The following is a 21721-nucleotide window of genomic DNA, read 5'->3' as shown; positions in this document are numbered from 1 at the left end:
TTTACCGGCTCACACTGAATTAATTAGACTGATGTGGGAACCAGAGGCAAATGAAAAACTAACTTTCCTTTCTGCCTACAGCCTTTGCCATAGGCAGGGTGACATTCCTCTAGGAGCTCAGCTGCCTGGATGATGACACTGCTAAGAGCAAAAGGTAATCTTATCTTAACATTCACCCTACCCCCCAAGATCCTGTAAGTCTACTTTAACATATAAGAATTCTTTTGAAAACTTCCTTTATCTCTACCATCACAAGATACATGTTGGCACTCATACTCCAAGCTTATGGCCCACTGATAAACATCTGAAGGGTCTCATGACTGAGGTTTTACTAAACAGTAATAAATGACCTTTTGCTAACAGCAGTTAGCCTCTCGAGGCCCTGGAAACCCTGCTTCCAAAACTCCTTAGAGACTTATGCTACCCCTAATGCCCTCCCAACCTGAAGGTGTATAATCAGTCACCCATCACAACCCCAGTGTAACTCTTTCTGCCCCTGGGTCCTGTCCCCGTGCTTAAATACTACCACCTTTTTACACCAAAGGCGACTCAAGAATTCTTTTTTGGCCATCAGCTCTGGACCCTGCCACCACTCCAAAACTGCGTCAAGACCAAGGACTCCAAACTCCTGGTTGGGAAACTCGTTCCCCCCATTGCCATTCCCAACTCCTACCTTCTCCATTTTTTCACTTGGCTACAACACTTGGTTGGTTCGGAAAATTCTTCTGTCATCCTCCATATCCATAGCGTACTGCACCCCTCGTGGTTAGAGGGCCGAAACATTGCAACGCAAACACAAGAAGTCTTGGGACCTTTAGGAAAGGAGGGAACAGATGCCCCACAACACTGAAATAAACAAAAAAGATGAAGTATTATAAATGCGGTGTTTATATGACTGCAGTCTTTGCCTGGTCTTAGCGCTCATGTCAAGGAATATAGTAACATTGAGAGACATTGCTGGGAGGAATCTTGGTGTTTTTCCTCTTATGGTCCAGAAGATAGACCTTGATGGGGCCCTGAGGAAGGTGAACAGTAATTTCAGGAAGTTTTGCAGACTCAAGCCTACAGGTCTTCTGAGTCCCAAATAGGATGGTAAAAGGAACACGAACCTATGTGTGAGAAAAATCTACTCATAAGCCAACGGTCAGAGAAGCATCCTTTGATCCAGGGAACCAGGCAGGAGAGTCAAGATGTGCATCTTCCATTTTTTTTTTCGCCTTCTCTTAAGTCTTCAGACACTTAGGACTCTTTCTCTTGACAATATTCACTCTCCTTTTAATTTTTCATCGTTATCTTCAGTGTCAATGACAGCAGTAAACAACAACCACAGGCTCAATGTCTTTGCAAGATGAAGATGTAGAAGGTCTCAAATCCTGCCTCAAACACTTGGCACTTTTTGAAAAGAGAAGGACTGTATGTCTGAAGATTAAATAGTACAGGATATTCTGCCTCCAAAAATGAAGGTGTGAGCAATCAGGAATATGAGAATGGGTGGCAGAGAGGGGTCATCACTGCGAATCAGAAGGGTCAAGAGAGTTCATGAGGGAGGTGAGTATTCAGCATTCATTCCACACATACTCATTGAATACCGACTAAATGCCAGAGAGTTCCAGGTCCACGGAACATGGCAGTGTCCATGGCAGATAGAAAACTGTACCCTTGCGGTGACGCCCTCCTAGCGTGGCGAGGTGCACAATGGGCTAAATGCACAGAAGAGGACAGTGCGGTTTTTGGTGACGAGCGGCATGGAGACAAAGTAGGAAAAGGGCATATCTGAGACACACGGGGATGGTCAGGGAGAGCGTCACCAGGAGGGTATGAATTCGGGTATGAGTTTCAGGTTTGAGTTCAAACCTGAAAGCGGTGAAGAAGCTAGCCAAGCAGGAAGAGTAAATGCTCCCATAAAAGCCCACGTGCATCCAAAGCCAAGGGAATGTCAGGAGCCGAGGGCCAGAGGTAGGACTGTTCTAATTTCCGGAATAAAGTAGGTCACTTTGGATGGAGGAAGGGGTATGTAGAATGCTAGGTAAAATAGGAGGCAAGATTAAAGCCTGCTTCAAAACCACAGAATAGAAGTTGGAGTACAGACATTCACAGCATCAGGAACCCGTACTCTATCAGATCGGGGACGAGAAGGCTTCCGGTCATCTAGGTGACCCTGCGTCACGCAAGTCAGCAAACACAACACTACAACTGTCTGCAACAGTAGAACAGCTTGATGAAACCCTATCAGCACGTTCTCAAAATTGGCAAATTCTAGGCATTTGACTGAAAAATAACGTGCAGGGCAGATGTTGGGGAGAGAGACGGTGGGGGTAAACGCTTCCACGACAATGTGAGAGAAAAGTAATTTCCTCAGTAACAACTCTACTGCCTGGAGAGGACACTTTGATGCATATTGTTTTGTATGACAATGAAAGGAAGTAAATATCTGTTCTTTGCTCGATACAAATAAAAAAAAGTATAATGTGCCTTAAATACCCTTGAGAAAAACTAGCCGACATTGAGGTTATTGTTGATGAAGTCCAGAACATGCCATCCCAAAATATGCAGCTCTGGCACATTGAGTAGTTTGAGTTAAAAGAAAAGAGCAACAGCAGGGACAGTCTCACTGTCTACCTTCTTTTCCTTAAAGAGGTCCTCCCTCTACCAGAAGCAAAGAGTCATTCTTCTCGCAAAGGACAGGAAGTTGAGGCTCAGAGAAATCTGTGTAAACAAACATCATCTCCCAGTTAACTCCCCTAGTCCCAGCCCCTTCGCCGGTGACATTTTCTTAAGTTACCCTTCTTTGTCCAACACAGTATAGAAGCATTAGCTTCTTAGAGCTTCTTTGGATTTTCGTTTTTCTTGTGAAAACTCCCATGTGCATGTAAACAAAAAGTAATAATTATAACTTGTAGGCTTTTATCCCATTAATTTGTCTATGTCAGTTGAATTCCTAGACCGAGTTGGAGACCCTATGAGTGTAGGGTCAAGACAAGTTGTTCTTCCCCGACAAATGGAAGCATTTGCAAGAGTATGTCCTAGAGTAGACTGTCACTCACCTGAACACGGCAAGAGTTACAGCTGTAAGTGCTTTTAATTCATTAATTTATTCTGAGGGCCACCTGCTGTTTACATTACGCACATTATAGAACACTGGTTACAGACAGGAGGCATAAGGATCCCTCATTTTAAAAAAGAACCTAACAATGACCAGAAATCTTGAAAGAAAGCTCAAGTTGACTTGATCCGGATCTGTACGTTGTACTCATCTGACAGAATTCTTATAAAGCCAGTCATCTCCAGTCCTCCAAAAGCCACTTTTTAAAAAGAGAATGATTATATTCAATTTTTTTTTAATCTACTAAGTGTAAATATCTATTTAATACGCAGGATGTGTTCTTTGTGGAAATAAGTTTGAAAATAGTAGCTGGAAACCTCTCTTACGTCACATAGAAGCAATGTATAAAAATTTTTCAAAAGCATAAAAACTTCTATTTCTGGACCAAGGTGAAGTAAAACACACTTCTCCCTATTCTTTCTGCGAAGTACAACTAGCAACCCGGAACCTCCCATATACGTTAAACATAAGACTGCCAAAGGGTGTCGAGAAGGTAGGCTGGCTAAGTGACCTTGAAAGTTGAGGAACAAGATGTTGTGTGTTCCCTGGGTTTTCTTTTTACCTCATCTATCCTGGATGTGGTGCTGAAGAAGCTGGCAATCTAGAAATGCCAAGGAAGGCAAACGAACAACAACAATAAAGACACAAAACCAGAAAACCCTGTTATCTCTAGCCAAAAGACCAAAGGTCCACCTAGAAAGTGGAGAACTTAAGAAGTAACTACTCTCCTCCAGCCAAACACCATGGAAAACATCCTGCATCTCCCCCCCACCCCACTCCCCACCTATAAGGTTTCTGTGGAGGCTGACGAGGGAAACAAAGGCAAGAAAAATGTAGCTTAACTTCCATTCCCTTATGGCCTGCAGCCCACTGCTGGATGTCAGACACCTGCAGGTGTAACACCCCTCAAGAAGTTCATGGCTGCCTTGATGCCTTACTGTTAACACTTCCTTAAAAACTAAAAGCAACCTGGTCTGGACAATAGCTGAATGGTCCTGTGAGACCCTGCTTTCAGCATCCAGAAATTCCTTGGAGACTTACGGTGAAACTTGCAAAGTATAATCAGTCACTCCTCCCAACCCCCGTGCAGCTCTTCCTGCCCACGGGTCCTGTCCTCGTGCTTTCATAAAGTCGCCTTTTTGTGCTGAAGACATCTCAAGAATTCTTCCTTGGCCGTTTGCTCATGAACCCCACTTCAAACTCCCTCAGAGGCCACATGGGGATCCTGGACTTCCACCCTTCTCGGCAACGATGGGGCACTTCTCCCCTCTCGGCATGTTGGAACTATCCACCTAGGATTTTAAAGCAACCATCGTAAAAATACTTCAATGAGCAATGACAGACACACGCGAAACAAGTGAAAGATGGGAAAGCCTCAGCATAGAAATAAAAGAAGAACCCAATTCAAGTTTTAGAACTGAAAAATACAATGCCTGAAATAACAAGCTCCATGGATGGGGTCGTGGATGGGGTCAACGGCAGAATGGAGAAGATAGGGACAAAACAGTGAATCTGAAGATTGAAAAATAGAAATTGCCCAATTTGAACAACGGAGAGAGAATAGACTGGGGAGAGAAATGAACATCAGAGACATGTAGAATGATGACAAAAGATGTAACATTCTTGTCTTCAGAGGACCAAAAGGAGAGGAGAAAAGAGGGTGGTGTTGGAAAAGTATATTTGAAGAAATAATAACCAAAAATTTCTAAATTTGACAAAAGACATAAACCTACAGATTTAGGAAGCTCCACAAACCCCAAGTGGAATAAACCCAAACACATAATCAAACCTATGAAAATTAAAGACACAAATATACACACACACAGACACACACACAGCAAGAGAAACAAAACCCATGTAAAAGGGAAAAATCAACTCAAATGGTAGCAGATTTGTCATCAGAAACCACATACCAAAAGGAAGGGTCACATATTTTTAAGAGCTAAAAGGGAAGAACTGATACTGTCCCTCTGAATTTCACGTCCTTGAGAAATTAGCAGGGAAATAAAGTCGTTCTCAGATAAAGTAAAGCATGAGAATTTGCTGCCAGTGTTATCTATCCATAGAAGAATGGCAAAAGGGAGTTTGGGGGGGGGGGGGGGGGGGAAAGAAAGAAATGATATAATATTTTTGGAACATTAACAAGGAAGAACAACAAAAAGAAATATGGGTAAACGCAATTGTCTTGAATCTTCTAAAGTATGTTTAGAGGCTAAATTTCTAATATTATCTGATGTGGTTCTCAACATATAGAGAGGAAATATTTCAGATAATTATAAACAAGGGAGGGTAAATGATTTAAAAGGAGAGAAGCTTGGTACAGTTCAACTGGTAACATGTAGATACCAGCGGACTGTGATGTTATATGTATGTGATACCTAGAGCAACCACTAAAAAACTATCCAAAGACAATAAATGAATCAGAATCAAATTGTCTAAAGAAAATACTCAAGTAGCCCACAGGAAAGCCAGACCTAGAAAACAAAAAGTGGGTAACAGTGAGGGGGAAAAGAAACAAACAAACAGACAAAAAAAACCCACCAGAAAACAAAAACTAAAATGGCAAACTTAAGGCCTAACATGTATGGGAGAAGAATTTTTCCCCAACCCTTTTAGGGCTCCTTGCTAGGTCTGATAATGAAACTGCCAAAGATAAATTAGCAGGAGAAAAGCATACACATTTTATTAGAACTTTTACACGTACTTGGGAGCCTTCCTAAAAAAAAATGAAAACCTAAAGTGACCAGAGTAGGAAGCTTTTACAATGAAATATCTTTGTAAAGGACTGAAAAGACAAAGGGGTTTGGGCAATGGGTAGTAAATGGTGAAAAAGTAACAAGGTTTGTTCATACAGCTTTCATGGCCCTAAATTCCCTGTTTCTGGTAATAAGCATGTTTCCCTAATCCTGTCTTTAGGGAAGAGGAGGTCAAAGTGAACTTCTTGCTTTTGCTGTTTTCCCAAACTCCTTTGGCTTAAGATATTCAGTATGTCAAGGTGCCATCTTTTGGGGTAGTAGGTCCTGAACCCCATCAATGTCAATTAATTGCACCAAATACATATGATCTAAATGCATCCATTAAAAAACAGAGATTGGCTGAGTGGATAAAAATGTGCTGCAAATGTACGCTGTTATAGGGGAGGAAAAATAATTTTCCCTCTACCCTTCTAGGTTATTGGCTGAGACCCCCCTTATTGTTGGAATAAAGGATTACCAGGAGAAAAACAAACTGAGATTTAATAACATGTGTACCTCCTGTATACAAGGGAGAGATCCAGGAAGTATTGAGTAATGCCCCAAATGGCCCAAGCCACTGCCTTAAATACAATCTCCAGCTAAACACAAAAGATGTTGAGGGTGGGGGTGGGGGGCCAGTTCTGGGAAGTTACCAGGCAAAGCACATTTAACCGGATATGGTTAAATCTTTGACCAGATTTAAATCTTTACGCAGATTTAAATCTTTGCCTTCTCCAATGGGTCCCCCTAGTTTTAGTCATCCTTTTCCCAGTACAGAGAGGGAAACACTCTTACAAATGCAGATTTCCCTGGTAAATGTAAACTTCTCTCACAAATGACTAACTTCTACTGGGGTTTCAAAGCTTTTTAAATGTCTGCTATTTAAAGAAATAAATAATCCACTCAAGGTAATCCTTACACCAAAGAGGTATATTTTAGGGTGGCAAATAATGTCCCCCTTCACTGTCTACAAGGAACTCACCTGAAATAGAACTACACACGCAGGTTGAAATTAAAGGGTAGGAGAAGCGAAACCATACAAATATCAACAAAAGGAATCAGGATTGCCTCTCCTAATCAGATAAGTAAACCAGAGCAAAGAAAGTTACCAGAGATAGAAAGGGATACTACAGACCAATAAAAGGGTCAAACTACTAAGAAAGCCATACGATTCTAAATGTATAAGCACCAAATAACAGCCTCGCAAAATACATGAGGCAAAAAATGGTTGAGCCGAGGGGGTGTGGGGCAAGCTGAGAGCAAAGTACAGGCTAACAGCACCCCTCTGCCCCCACATCCCCCACCCCAAGTGGGATATGTGTGATATTCCTCGGACACTCCTGGCCACCCAAGAACAGGGGAAAGGAAAGAAAGCAGATGGTTGACTCGTGGAGATCACAGTCCTGCAGGACAGGAATCTCCTTCAGTTTATGGAGAGCTTACTTAGTAAACGGCAAGAAAAAGGCAGTCTTATCCACAGCCTAATTCCCAGACACCTATAGGCTCCATTTCCTGGAGCCCTAATATCACCTTCGTCAAGATGGAAGGGGGTTTAAGTGCTTGCCATGGTGATGGGGGAAACTAAGGCAAATGAAAAATTAAATTTCCTTACTGTCTACACCCCATTGACAAGCCCTTGAAACCGGCAGAGTGACCTCCCTCTGGGAGCTCAGCTGCCTCAATGATCACACTTTGCTGGGGGCAAAAGAGAGCCTTAGCTTAACATTACCCCAACCCCTCAAGATCCTGTAAGTCTCCTGAAACACATAAAAACTCCTTTGCAAACCTCCTTTATCTTTAACCCCCAAGTATATGTTGGCAATTATATTCTCAGCTTATGGGCCCTGATATACATCTGAAGGTCTCATGACTGAGGTTTCACTAAACGGTAATAATTGACATTTTCCTAACAACAGCTACTGCCTCAAGGTCCTAGAAACTTTGCTTCCAAAATTCCTTACAGATACGCTCTACCCCTAACCCCACCCCGCCCCAGCCTGAGAGTATATAATTAGTCACTCTTCACAGCCCCAGGGCAGCTCTTTCTGCCTACCCGTCCTGTCCCTTTGCTTTAATTAAATCACCTTTTTGCACCAAAGAGGTCTTCAAGAATTCTTGCTTGGACGTTGGCTCCGAACCCCCCTTCCCCCTTCACTCCAAAACGTCCTCACGAAGGCCGTCAGGCAATTGAAGCTTGTAGGCCATCCTGAGCTAAGAAATGGGATAGGGGCCTGGGGCTTCAAAGGGGAGGGGGCAATTCACAGAAAGGTAAGCGTAGATGTTTGGTTAATCAGATGTTTGCTCTGCCCGGCAGAAAAACCTTTCAGATTAAAAAAAAAAAAACAGGTATGCCTGACAATAGCTCTCCTTCTGGTAGTGTTAGAGCAGGCAGTTAGTTACATTGCAACAGGATGCCTGGAGGTCAGCAACGAGGAAGTCGTGGCCGGCTATCTGGAAAGTGAGAGGCCCGTCACACCAGACAGGCCCAAAATGGCGGCGAACTGACAGAAAGCCCCTGAGCAAATTAGGAAAAAAAGGCCTGAAACCCCGCTTTTCATCCCTAGTGAACATCCTAGTTAACACCTAGGATAAAAGAAAGAAACCCGAACCCCAGGGAGGCAGCTGGCTGTCTCTCTGGAGCTTTCTCCTTCTCCTATCTCAACAGTGTACTTTTCACTTCAACAAACTCTCCCACTTGTGTCCCTCGCCCGCTGTGTTCTGTGTCTGTCTTTGGATTCTTTCTCCTGACAAGACCAATAACCTTTGGCGACTCCTTTGGGACCGGCTCAGTCGAGGCCTCAGGGCCCGAGTTTTCCCAGTTTACCCGGCAACAAGATCTCTATTAATTTAAAAGGATAACAGAAGGTATGCTCTCACTTGTATTACATTTATACACCTGTCCATATAGACTTGCACAAAGTAAAACTTCCAGAAGATTGAGGGCAAAAATGTCCCGGATAATGGAATTACAGTAGATTTTTATTTGTCTATTTGAAATTATTTTGAATGGTTGATGGGCAGACAGAGGGGGTTGGGAGACCTTTCATTTGGAGGGAGGCCGAGAATTTGGAAAAGAGAAGAAAGGTCCACAAACAGATAACAGGGGGTCCAGAAAGTGTTTCTCCCCTACAAATTCAGCTCTTCCTGTCTCCAGGTCACCTTTGTTGGACCGAAAGGTAGGAAGAACTTTCCATGACTGAAAGGAGAATCAGGAAGGTAAGACAGGTTATTTTTTGCTCGTTTGCTTTGTTACTCAGAGACCGCCTCTCTGAAGAAAATGTGGGTGTTTTATTAAGCAAGGGGGTGTATAAACCCTTCTAGAATTTAACTTTGATGGCTTGACTGCTGGCCTTGCTCTGTCCAAAGTTGGTGCTTTATCGGATACAACTGGGGAGATTTTATAAAAAAAATTTTTCTGGTTTCTCCGCACTCCCACTATAGATCTGGGGTCCTACCACAGGGTCCGGGCATCGATTTTTTAAAAAAATCTCGTTCACTTGTTACAGATCAGCCAGGTATCCAGGAGAGATGGCAAAAGGGCCTAGGTCTGAGTTTAGGAGGCTTGGGGTTTAGTTTGAACTCCTCAATTAAGGGTAAAGTTTTAGGTAAAGCATCAAATATCAGGAAGGAAGGGAAGCAGGAGGGAGAGAAGAGAGAGAAGAAAGGGACCAAAGCAAGCAGGCAGGCAAAAGTTTTGAAGGACAAGATGGGGAGAAAATAATCTGTTTGATCATTTTGAAAAGATCATTTTGAAAAGGATAGGAAATAATATTACCATCCAGATCTCACCTCTCCAGGGGAAGAACCTAAGTGTCAGTGATTCTTAAACTGTAGCCGGAGTTTGATAATTAGAAAAAGAAAAAAAAAAAAAAAAAAACACAAAAGGAAAGAAAAAGGAAAGGAAAGGAAAGGAAGAGAAAAGAGAAGAGAAGAGAAGAAAAGAAAAGAGAAGAAACAGAAAGAAATGAAACAAAAAGAGAAAAGAAAAGAAGAGAAGAGAAAAGAAAAAGGGCCTGGGAGGGGTGAGGGGAGATGTCTTTTTATAAGAATGAATTTTAAAGACAGGGGTCTCTTTCACAGCTATATGTTGCCTCTGCTGAGACAGTAAATACACAGCAGTCTACTGACGTGGTATCTGGGAAAAGAGAATTTAAGTTTAACTTTTCATTTTAAAGGGGTCCTTAAAAAAAAGAAATTAAAGAAATCCTACTTCAAATTTGACTTCTTCATCCAAAGGACACTGTTGTAGATCGCCCTTACGTAAAGTGTTCGTAAACCGATGAAAAATATTCTTTCCCTCCCCTTTTCACAGGCAGTCAACAGCTCAGTCCTACCCAATCTGACACCGCCCCCCCCCCCTCAAACCGGGACCCAGACCTGCCCAAATGTCTCCTCTTCCTCCACCAAGATCATTACTGTCTTTTGAGCATCATTTTTGGAGTCCCAGTTTTTTGAAAAGGGTTTACTAAGAACAACCCGCATACCAGCCTCTGCGGGGCCCTCCCGGCCAGCCAACGAGGTGCCGCGAAGGGGAAGCGCGGGAAATTCAAACTCTTTGTCCTTCCTAGAGCTGCACGGCCGTGCTTCCCGCCCTTCTGGTGGCATTCCAGAGAAACCAGTGACACAGGAAATAGGAGCCCGGGTTTCCGACCTGCAAGAAAACTGAAACCGGTTTAGATCGGCCGTTGCCATCGGGAAACAATTCTAACGCGAAACTAGAGTAATTTCATTTAATGCGTGCGCAGAGAGCTTGAGGTATACCCCATGGATGCCCACGGGAACCACGGGCGGCTCCGCTGTTTACCTAATGCTTTAGGTTCTGGGGAGTTGAGGCTCCGGGAATACGTGCGCCTACCGGCTCTTTCTAGTACCTGGACCTCTCCTCCTCCCAATTGGGCAGCATGGAATAGTAATCCGCGGAGGGTCCCTATTTTGAAATGCTGTAGTCACTTCTTTACCTAGCAGGGAAACTCCCGTCTACTTTAGAAACGTGCAGACACAGGGAAAGGAGTGAGCGCTTCCAAGTATTACGAGTTTGGGGGAAAACGAAACGTGGGCTGAAAAAAAACCTTACAAGTGAAGTGGCGCTTTGCAGCACAGCCATTGCGCCACAATATTTTATTTCGCTGAGAGCCTAGTTAGTGACCACCCAAACGCATATTTGGCTCTAAAAATGCCCCTACGGATCACCACTTCAGTGGATTCCTTAAGACTGTAGCCCAAGCTTGCAATTGCTCAGCCACGGAATGGCAGTTATAGCTCTCCTTTGATCAAGTGGGTGGCTCTGAAAAGAGCCTTTGGGTTGGATTGTGCCTCCAAACACTCACTTGGAGCTGGTGTACTTGGTGACGGCCTTGGTGCCCTCGGACACGGCGTGCTTGGCCAGCTCCCCGGGCAGCAGCAGGCGCACGGCCGTCTGGATCTCCCGGGACGTGATGGTCGAGCGCTTGTTGTAATGCGCCAGGCGCGACGCCTCGCCCGCGATGCGCTCGAAGATGTCGTTCACGAACGAGTTCATGATGCCCATGGCCTTGGACGAGATGCCGGTGTCGGGGTGCACCTGCTTCAGTACCTTGTACACGTAGATGGAATAGCTCTCCTTGCGGCTGCGCTTGCGCTTCTTGCCATCCTTCTTCTGCGCCTTAGTGATGGCTTTCTTGGAGCCCTTCTTCGGGGCAGGAGCAGATTTGGAGGGCTCAGGCATGGTTTTTTTCTAAGAGCTGTAGAAATGCTAATCGCACTCCCCACAACAAAGGTTAGTGTTGTGAGGGGTCCAGAGCCCATTCTTTTATAGTTCTTCAATGCAAATGAAGGTTCAAGAATTATCACTTCTGATTGGATAAAAGCAGAACACTTTCGTTAAGGGGAGGGGTTTATGCAAATGAGGGATACACAGTTTCTCTTCCTATTGGATACACAGGCAAACATACTTTGACCAATGGGAAGGCGTATTGGCTCATCCCCGCTCTGCCTATAAAAGAACTTTTTTTTTTTTTTTTTTTTTTAAATTTCCCTGAGCTGCCAAGTTCGTCTCTTTGTATTCCGCGGGTCTTTAGCTGGTGAATTAGTCTTCCTTGATATGTCTGGACGTGGTAAACAGGGCGGCAAGGCTCGCGCCAAGGCCAAGACGCGCTCGTCGCGGGCCGGGCTGCAGTTCCCGGTGGGGCGCGTGCACCGCCTGCTCCGCAAGGGCAACTACGCCGAGCGGGTCGGGGCCGGCGCGCCGGTGTACCTGGCGGCCGTGCTGGAGTACCTGACGGCCGAGATCCTGGAGCTGGCGGGCAACGCGGCCCGCGACAACAAGAAGACGCGCATCATCCCGCGCCACCTGCAGCTGGCCATCCGCAACGACGAGGAGCTCAACAAGCTGCTGGGCCGCGTCACCATCGCGCAGGGCGGCGTCCTGCCCAACATCCAGGCCGTGCTGCTGCCCAAGAAGACCGAGAGCCACCACAAGGCTAAGAGCAAGTAAAGTCTAGCCCAGAAGACCACGGATCTTCCGCTTTTCTACAGCTAATCAAAGGCTCTTTTCAGAGCCATCCATATTTTCACATGAAAGGCTAGTAACCAGCCTGTTACGTTAGTAGAATCAGTCCTGAATCTGTAAAAGATAAGGTAACGTCAAAACCTTGTTCAAAAAACAAAACAAAAACCCCCCACTCAACTTTATATGCCAGATGGAACTGACCTACAAAAAGTAAAGGGGCTCAAATGTAAGCATAACAAGCAGAATGGAAATTTGCGTTTGGCCAATAAGAAAGCCGCGCGGGATTTTCAAATTTTCAATTTAAGGAAAACCCATCTTATCAAAGAAGCCCGAGATCATTTGTTGCTGTCCAGTGTAGTGTGAATCTAGCATTACCAGACCAAGTGCTTTACATGCTATCTTCCAGGTCCATCCAGGGACCCTGCCATGTAGTTCCACACGAGAAAACTGTATTAAGGGAGGTATAATGACCAAAGACCTAGGAAGTGGCAGTCCAAGAGACCCGAGGTTTACTTAAAAATAACTAATCCAGACGTCTAGGGGAGAAGGAGACAAGACAATCGCACTCAGAGAAGTGTGCAGCCCAGCAGGTTGGTGACATTCGAGCCTGTCAGGAATTGAGAATCTCAGGTCCCACTTAGGTTTACTGAACCAAAAGTTACGTTTCGCACGGTGAAATCCTCGCTTTTCACGCTGTACTCTGTGAAAGGATAAAACAGAACCTGGACGCTGAAAAGAGGGGTGAGGTGGAGTGATTCATCCAATCAGGCTCTCCAGTAATTAATTACCCTTCGACCAATGGTTTTATCGCGCGGTTCTTTTGAAAAATGACAAGACCAATCAGAATGCTTCTTACTGTATATAAGGGGAACTTCGCCCTTGCCCACCAGGTTCTGTGTGTTCTTGGTTGTTTCAGATGGCTCGCACGAAGCAGACGGCGCGCAAGTCGACGGGCGGCAAGGCCCCGCGCAAGCAGCTGGCCACCAAGGCGGCCCGCAAGAGCGCGCCGGCCACCGGCGGCGTCAAGAAGCCGCACCGCTACCGGCCCGGCACGGTGGCCCTGCGCGAGATCCGCCGCTACCAGAAGTCCACCGAGCTGCTGATCCGCAAGCTGCCGTTCCAGCGGCTGGTGCGCGAGATCGCGCAGGACTTCAAGACCGACCTGCGCTTCCAGAGCTCGGCCGTGATGGCGCTGCAGGAGGCGTGCGAGGCCTACCTGGTGGGGCTCTTCGAGGACACCAACCTGTGCGCCATCCACGCCAAGCGCGTCACCATCATGCCCAAGGACATCCAGCTGGCGCGCCGCATCCGCGGGGAGCGGGCGTAAGGCCGGTTTTTGGTTGAAAAAGGCTCTTTTCAGAGCCACCCACACTTTCTCTTAAAAGTACCTGTAACTTTTAATTGCTTGGCGTAATTGAGCCGCTATGGGAATAGTCCTTTACGAATGTTTTTCATGTTCGGTATCTGAGCGTTGCATATCCCTTTTTCCCAGTCCGTTCTATTAAGTGATTTGTCATTCACGTGGCGGCTTGTTGAATATAGATCTAGTTACTCACAACTTGGACCAGTTTGACGTGCATACAAGAAATTGAGGACAAAGTAAGCTTTTAATTGGCTTTTGAGTTCTCCAGGGAGTTGTTTAATGTTTATTTTTGAGAGACCGGGCGAGTGGTGAAGAGGCAGAGGGACACCCCAGAATGAAACAGGCTCCTCCTGGCTCCGAGCTGTCAGCACAGGGCCTGCCGGGGCCCGAACTCAAGGACCCGGAGATCCTGACCTGGGCGGAAGTCGGAGCTTAACCGACAGAACCACCCAGGCGCCCCCTCCAGGGCTTCTCATTTGTAGTGCAATTCTCTGAAGAGCTTCCACGGATTCATTGTTACCTGGTTGGGCTTTAATAAAAGAGAACATTTAGTTATGTGAGTTTGTAGGAGCTCCTGACCATCTCCTGTAATTCCTGCCCTTGGTCCACTTAGCATAATAGAAGTTAACCTAATAGCATGATCAGTATCCATCCACTTAAGTGTTAATTTCCTTGTTAATTTCCTAAGTTTAAAAGTATAATGAACTGATGCTAGGTAAGCTTTTTCTGAGGCTTAAAATTTACACAACTTGGCAACTCTTAACAATTACAATTCAAAATTTCAAATACAAAACTAGACAGTGAAAATTTATAATGGAAAGATGAGCCAAATTCCAATTTTGCAAAAATAAAACCATAGCCATCACAAAGTTCAGAAGAATAGCACATTTTATTAACTCTCGAATACAACCTTATCATGCTTATTTTCCTGTTTTTTGACCGCATACTCCGACTTCATCTTCACTCGAAAGTTATTTTGTACTATTTTCTGTATAGACAATAGGAAGACAATTCAGTATTTCCTCCAGCACGATTGATCACAAACTGTTTTGTTCTCCTGATCGCTTAGTACTTTCAGCTTCAAAGCACATTATTGGTAATGTTATGTGTAAGACTGTTTTCAAATTTAGAAAATCCTGTCAAGCTTCTTGCATACGTGAGCTGTAAAATTTAGAGGATTTCTTCATGGACTAGCTTCCCGTTCTGTACATTTCAAATCTTGACTCGGCTGTACTATACGTTCACTGCCAGCGCGTTCGCTACGAAAATGTAGATGTCATATAATGACAGGAGTCCAACATCTTCTTGTCTGTAATCCAGCTGAGTTTGTCCATGAACAGGAGAAAACTCCTTGACGCCATTCTTACTTCAGATTGGCTAGAACTGAACTATATATGAGCACATCTGCAAATCGCACTGCTCATCTCATTAACCCCTACCCAAATACATTCAACTCCATTTTCTCTTACCCAAATCCAGATATGTTCTTCAGTATCTCACCATAATCAGACAAAAGGTGAACTGTAATGAAAGGGAAGATTAACTTCCGATAGACAACAAGTCTAACTGGCTGTGAAGAAAGTATTTTAACATTGAAATTTTGCAAAAAAATGAGACCCAGTGAACACAGTCCCAAGAGCCCCTCTCAGACCTTTGCGCCTAATATTTGAGTTTCATTAGCTTCTGGGTAAACCTGCTTCTGATCACTGGCTGTGTTTTTCTAACTTATATACGGCTTTCCCATGCCCTGCTACCACTCTGTTCTAACATCTCAGCCTAGCACCCTAGGAGTTGAGAATCACTGGTTTGGGATGACTCTAGGCCTCTGGGAAAGAGCTTTGCTTTGCATGATGCTTTGAACTGTGGTACCATTCTCAGAGTTACCAGAAGAACAAAAGTTAGTGGGGAGGAGATAAAGTCAATTCTGAGCAGGTTGAACATTTTCAGTATCGCGGTGAGTTCCCTGGGACAATATTGCAGGATGGTGTCGATCTAGCCTGGGCTGAATATCATCTTCCTTTAGAGAAGGTTCCATGGAAGAGGTCCCCACATTTTCGTTGGAGTCTGTCTCCTAGTTCTCCATGGGTCAAGTAGCACATGAACCGATTGGCCTGCATTATTATAGAACATTCTTAATACAACCCTGAAAATCAGGTTCTCTCACTGTCTCCATTTTATAGAGGAAGAACATTAGCCCAAGAGGGTTTACTTTAATTGGCCAGATTCATAATAGATATCATTGACAAGCAACCTCACAACAAACCCACACACTAAATATCTTCGGACCAATAAGACTTCCTGGAAATGGATTGTTAGACCCAGTTCCTCCTCAAGGCTCACTCAGACTCACAGATTAGTGGATGGGTGGGAAATGCAGTGGCCTGGCCTGGGCTATGTTCTGTTATGAGAGTCCTCTGGCCAGTGGCCTAGTACGAGGGGAAATGCATACGATGCATAGAAGAAACATCACCTTTCAGGGATGCTCTCTGGGCTTCAGGACCAGCTCAGAATAATCATTTCCTTGGAAACATCTGGATTCAACTACAGAGCAGGTATTTGCTTGTGTTTTCGTCACAGTATTTAGTTACTGTGGAACTATATCATCCAAGATAGTAGCCACTAGCCATATATGGCTATGAAGCACTTGAAATGTGGCTGGTCCAAACCAAGATGAGCTTTACGTGTAAAATACGTACCAGGTTTCAAAGAGTTGTCTGAAAAATAGAATTAAAAAAAAAATCTCAGTATTTTTTATATTAGATAACTTGTTGAAATAATATTTCTATAACAGTTAGTTAAAGTACTCTCAAAATAGATTTTTCTTGTTCCTTTTCGCTTTTTGAAATGTGGCTACTAGAAAATTTCAAATAACCTATATGACTCCTATTGTATTTCTGAGGAAAATAATGACACCGGCTCACTGAGCAGAAACTAACTAGCTATGTTCTTTTTTTTTTTTTTTTTTTTAATTTTTTTTAATGTTTATTTATTTTTGAGACAGAGAGAGACAGAGCATGAATGGGGGAGGGTCAGAGAGAGAGGGAGACACAGAATCTGCAGCAGGCTCCAGGCTCTGAGCTGTCAGCACAGAGCCGGACGCAGGGCTCGAACTCACGGACCATGAGATCATGACCTGAGCCGAAGTCGGACGCTTAACCGACCAAGCCACCCAGGAGCCCCTAACCTGTAATTTCTGAGTTACACTTTTATCGTACGTGGACATGAGATCATGAATTTTCATGTTGAATTATCAATCAGCAATTTATTTGATGCGGTAATCATTGCCAAGTTTAGGTAGTCAGCCATGTTTGGGCAATTATTTGAATATATTATTGCCGTTGTCAATATTATTTTATAATAATAAGTAGATTATTGAAAATGATAACATTAATAATGTCAAAATAAAATGTAGACTTCATAAACTAAAAATCAAGACAAGGACCTTTTTCTTAAAGCAGCCAATGTAGAGTCTAATGAATGGCTTACAGTATTAGACCTAAGCCAGTCAACTTTGTGGACACCCGTGAGGGAATGGGCCAAAATCAAGGTAACATATTGTTGAAGGTCTTATCGAAAGTCTAGGCAAAATTAGAGGTTTTTACGATAACTTTTAGCTCTCCGTGAGTGAACTCTCCCCTCACCCTTGCTAGAGAAGGGCAAATATTTGTTTTTGAGGAATACATTTCATTTGAATAGTAAAAGGGTGCCCTTTACCTATACAAATATGTTTGCAGGAGACATTCAATGTTAGGATCCATTGTAAGTATATGAACCTAAAAAGTGTGTGGACTTGAAAGCATGAGTACTTAGCACAAGTACTTATAGTACTTAGCACAAGTACTGTGATTAAATTTAAGTGTCTTAATTGGGTCTCCTGGTTGCTGCAACTTGACCCAACCTGAGCCAAGGGAGGCTCCTGCCCCAGTGACAGGAGTACAGATGGCTCAGAGGACCCAGAATCCCCACGTTAGGATCCCAGAGAACGAAGCTCTATGCATCTCTCCTCTGTGCTCTGCCCTTGGCTCCATTCGGCATTTTTGATTCACCAGACCTCCTGGTGTCTCCTACAGATGAAACTCCCAGCCCCTGACATCAGGTCACCTCAATTTCTGCAACTCAGTTCCAGTTTTTGAACAGAGAATTTTTGATTGGTTCATATTGGCCCAATGACTTTTGGACCGGTCAACCCCCTTTAAGGTAAAAAGTTTAGGTCCACAGAGGACAGCGTGTATGAAGACCCACTGATACGAAAGCTTTAAACTAAGGATGAGGCTAGAGAAGAGCAGGATATGTGGGACCAGAGGGCATTCTAGAGTTTATTGTCCGTAAGGTTGCCATGAGCCACATACAGTTAAGTGAGTTCTTGAAATAGCCACGTAGGAACTGAGATGTGCTGTTTGTGTAAAATACATGGAGATTCCAAAGACAGAATATGAGAAACAAAAAAGAATGTAAAATCTCTCATAAATATTTTTACATTGATTTTGTGCTGAGCAAGAATATTTTGGACATGTTAGGTTAAATAAATTATGTGGTTTTTTTTTAATATTTCTTTTTGAGAGTGTGTGTGTGAGAGAGAGAGAAAGAGAGAGAGAGTGGGGGAGCAGCAGAGAGAAAGGGAGACAGAGGATCTGAAGAGCCTGATGTGGGGCTCAAACTCACAGACCATGAGATGATGACCCCAGCAGAAGTCAGATGGTTAACGGACTGAGCCATTCAGGTGCCCCTAAATTATGTTATTAAAACTGATTCACCTGTTTCTTTCTTCCTTAGTTAATTTGGCTATAGACAGGACTGTTCTAGAGGTTGTTCATTCACTAGGCATAGATCCCTTCCATTACTGGATATCTTCAGTGTGCCAGGCCCCAAAGGAATCAAAAATCTCATAGGTTGTCATTTTCAACAGCAACAAAGATGACAAGATATCTGGGAATAAAGGGTAATATATAATATGAAGATCTGTCTGCAGAAAATTTGAAACATTCTCCACAGGTACAAAATATTGGGGGGGGGGGGAGGGATGTGAAAACATCAAGTGTTCTTGAACAGGAAAACTCATCCTCTCCCCAAATTAATTTGTAAATTTAACACCATCCCAATAAAACGAGGATATTGAGGTTGTGTGTGTGTGTGTGTGTGTGTGTGTTTATGTGTAATGGAAGGGTGAAGAGGTGAGGTGGGAGGGAGGAAGCATCTTAAAGTGCATTTCGAAAAACAAAATAAATAAACAAAAACTAGAATAACCAGGAAATTCTGGAAAAAAAAAAAAAAGAGCAACGACAGGGAATGAGCTCTATCCTCCCTCGGTCATGTTATAACATCTCAGTTTCTCAAACATTCGTGTTATAACATCTCAGTTTCTCAAACATTCCATTTTTATTTCAGTACCTACTATGGGTTATGTATTCTCAGCATTGAAGACAGTGCTGTGAACAATACTTAACAGTATGATCTCAGTGGAGAAATGACCAGAAAGATTAAAAGGACAAAGTAGAAAACCTAGGATTACTCCACCTATCCATGGAATTTAGCCTATGATAACGGTTGGCATCTCCAACGGGAGTGAGGTGGGGAGGGGAAAGGAAGCAGAAATGGAAGAGTCGTACGCATTTATTAAACCTTGTAACAAAATACAGGGGGTTCAATTGCTTTTAAAGTGAAATTGACAACACAAAAATTATTGAAACAAACCATGGGAAAACTTTCTTGGCGTGAATGCGCGCGCGCGGGTGCGCTGTGCTCTCAAAGAAGGGTCTTTCTACACATGAAAACGAACATTAAAGTATCCCATTCCGTTGGAAGGGACGGTGCGGGCAGGAATGAACTCCGTGGTCACTACCGGTAACGGGGGGAAATTAATCTAAGTTACTTAACGACTACATCAGTCGCTGTGGCAATGGGCGAAGAACTGAGCTTCGGGTCTCCAGAAGCCCCGGTTCCTGGAACTTGTCTCAGGAAAATCCGTGTTGACCAGAATATAAAACACGACGCTGGACTTTCCTCTGCCCAGAAGAAACGCCATCAGTATGAAAGAAGCCGCAGATTCCGCCGTGAAGATAAACTAAAGGCCTTCGTTAGAGACATCACTTCACCCCCACACATGCATACGTTCCCAGCTTTACCCGTACGTTACTCGCGTAGAAACCGTTGGGACTTCGGACCGCGCAAAAATGCGTTGAAAGCATCTCCGGCGTTTAGATGTTGACGTCTACCTAAAACGACGCTCGGTGACCCGCTGCCGGGACAAGATGGCCGACGAAGGGTTGTTGTGATGCACTCCAATCCATCACACTTTTGCGCAAAGTTACATGACGCGAGGGACAGAAGGGCGCCGGTCCAGCGGCGCCCGGTGGCAGGGTGGCCGCCGCCGCGCGGTGGTCCAGACGCGGTCCTCAGCGACCGCAGCGCGCGGGCTGGCCCACGGGAGCGCGCGGCACGGACGCCCGCACCGTCTCCTCCCCGGCGGGGTGCTGCGGCCGTCCCCGGACACGAGCTGGACTTTCCAAACCATGGGAAGTGTCCGAGGTATCAGGGACACACTTACCGGGCGTAAAAGGCACAATCAATCCCCTGGAAACGAAACGTACACAGAATACACAAGAGGCCGGCCTCCACCCAATAAAACACGCGATGAAAAGCGTGGGCCGGAGGAGTGGGCCAACCCGCGAGCAGGGCGGGACTTTTGAACGGCTTTCCAACCCAATCGGGGGATTCCTGGAGACCGAGGAACTGGCTGACTTGATTTGTGGTTGTTTTCGATGGCCTGGCGCGGGGCGGGGCTGGCGCGCGAGTGCGCGCCTCCGGGACAGCGCTTCCGCACCGTAGCGGGGGAGGCCACCCGGGATGCCGCTGGGCAGGGGACGAGCCCTAGGACGGCGCAGAGACCCCCGCCGCCCCTTTCCGGCAGGCGTCAACTGTAGCTGCCAACCACACCTAGAACCAAAGGTTAAAGGGAGAAAGGGACAGGATTAGAAGGTTCAGCTCTTTCTTTGAGATCAGTGGTGGCTCTGAAAAGAGCCTTTTTGGGTTTCAGAAGCAGACGTTCTTCAACAGCCTACTTCTTTTTGGGTGCAGCCTTCTTGGGCTTGGCAACCTTGGGTTTGGCGGTCTTGGGCTTCACGGCCTTAGCTGCGCTCTTGGCGGCCTTCTTCGGCTTGGCAGCCTTCGCTTTCTTCGGACTCTTGGCCACTTTCTTGGCGACAGCAGCCCCCGCCGGCTTCTTCACCTTCTTCGGGGTCTTCTTGGCGCTCTTCTTGGGAGTGCCGGCCCCGGTGGCCTTCTTGGCTTTCTTGGCCGCCCCGGCAGCCTTCTTGGGCTTGGCTGCGCCCGCCTTCTTGGCTTTGGGCTTGGCCTCCCCGGACGCCGCCTTCTTGTTGAGCTTGAACGAGCCCGAGGCGCCGGTGCCCTTGGTCTGCACCAGGGTGCCCTTGCTCACCAGGCTCTTGAGACCCAGCTTGATGCGGCTGTTGTTCTTCTCCACGTCGTAGCCGGCGGCCGCCAGCGCCTTCTTGAGCGCGGCCAGCGACACGCCGCTGCGCTCCTTGGAGGCGGCCACGGCCTTGGTGATGAGCTCGGACACCGGTGGCCCAGAAGCCTTGCGGCGCACCCCTGCGGGTTTCTTGGCCGCCTTCTTCTTCACGGGGGCCTTCTCCGCGGGGGGCGCGGCGGCAGGAGCGGCGGGAGCGGTCTCCGACATGCTGAGGCTGTAGGACCGGGGACAAGTGGCAGAGCGCCGTGGGTGCGCCGGGGCCGGGCCGCCGTATATATAGAGCGCAGGCGCGCGCTGATTGGTGCTCCGCTCGCCCGCCTGGCTGGCAGGCTCCGAGCCGCCGCCGTGCGCCCAAGTTGTGTTTGTTCCACTTCACAAAAGGGGGAAAATGTTAAAATACCCCGCACCAAATCTCCCGGCTTTGGTCGGAAAAGGATCCGAGAAGCCTCAGGCTCCGGGCTCTCCATTTATTTTTTCCGCAACCCCAAAGGCGACGCGTCCAGGAGCCCCCAACTCCCCCAACTCCGAGGGAAGTCCAGGACGG

At 45.7% G+C, this 21721-nt stretch overlaps 4 protein-coding genes and 1 long non-coding RNA gene across 5 annotated transcripts; 2 read left to right on the top strand and 3 right to left on the bottom strand.

Moving 5' to 3' along the window:
• Nucleotides 1-11114: 11114 nt before the first annotated feature.
• Nucleotides 11115-11582, bottom strand: LOC122219432 (histone H2B type 1-B). Its single transcript, XM_042937682.1, has one exon. It carries the CDS (start codon nt 11540-11542, stop codon nt 11162-11164), a length of 381 nt encoding a protein of 126 aa, XP_042793616.1. The 5' UTR covers nt 11543-11582; the 3' UTR covers nt 11115-11161.
• A 299-nt stretch (nt 11583-11881) lies between these two features.
• LOC122219421 (histone H2A type 1-H-like) lies at nt 11882-12507 on the top strand. Its single transcript, XM_042937669.1, has one exon. The coding sequence runs from the start codon at nt 11918-11920 to the stop codon at nt 12308-12310; it is 393 nt and encodes a 130-aa protein (XP_042793603.1). The 5' UTR covers nt 11882-11917; the 3' UTR covers nt 12311-12507.
• Nucleotides 12508-13233: 726 nt separating this feature from the next.
• Nucleotides 13234-13728, top strand: LOC122219412 (histone H3.1). The gene has a single exon (XM_042937657.1). It carries the CDS (start codon nt 13242-13244, stop codon nt 13650-13652), a length of 411 nt encoding a protein of 136 aa, XP_042793591.1. The 5' UTR covers nt 13234-13241; the 3' UTR covers nt 13653-13728.
• Nucleotides 13729-14558: 830 nt separating this feature from the next.
• On the bottom strand, nt 14559-18866 carry LOC122219457. Its single transcript, XR_006202373.1, has 2 exons — nt 18443-18866; nt 14559-16402 (listed from the first exon to the last, which is right to left on the bottom strand). It is a non-coding gene; the product is annotated as an uncharacterized LOC122219457 (long non-coding RNA).
• A 414-nt stretch (nt 18867-19280) lies between these two features.
• LOC122219394 (histone H1.2) lies at nt 19281-21439 on the bottom strand. Its single transcript, XM_042937636.1, has one exon. It carries the CDS (start codon nt 21382-21384, stop codon nt 20743-20745), a length of 642 nt encoding a protein of 213 aa, XP_042793570.1. The 5' UTR covers nt 21385-21439; the 3' UTR covers nt 19281-20742.
• Between the last annotated feature and the right edge of the window lie 282 nt (nt 21440-21721).

The sequence above is a fragment of the Panthera leo genome, chromosome B2, assembly GCF_018350215.1.
Source record: "Panthera leo isolate Ple1 chromosome B2, P.leo_Ple1_pat1.1, whole genome shotgun sequence".
NCBI lineage: Eukaryota > Metazoa > Chordata > Mammalia > Carnivora > Felidae > Panthera > Panthera leo.
This window is presented reverse-complemented; position numbering and strand designations above follow the sequence as displayed.

Bases quoted from the DNA above. Each gene is read 5' to 3' on its own strand.
- LOC122219412 (XM_042937657.1), top strand. From the start codon at position 13,242: ATGGCTCGCACGAAGCAGACGGCGCGCAAGTCGACGGGCGGCAAGGCC.
- LOC122219394 (XM_042937636.1), bottom strand. From the start codon at position 21,384: ATGTCGGAGACCGCTCCCGCCGCTCCTGCCGCCGCGCCCCCCGCGGAG.
- LOC122219421 (XM_042937669.1), top strand. From the start codon at position 11,918: ATGTCTGGACGTGGTAAACAGGGCGGCAAGGCTCGCGCCAAGGCCAAG.
- LOC122219432 (XM_042937682.1), bottom strand. From the start codon at position 11,542: ATGCCTGAGCCCTCCAAATCTGCTCCTGCCCCGAAGAAGGGCTCCAAG.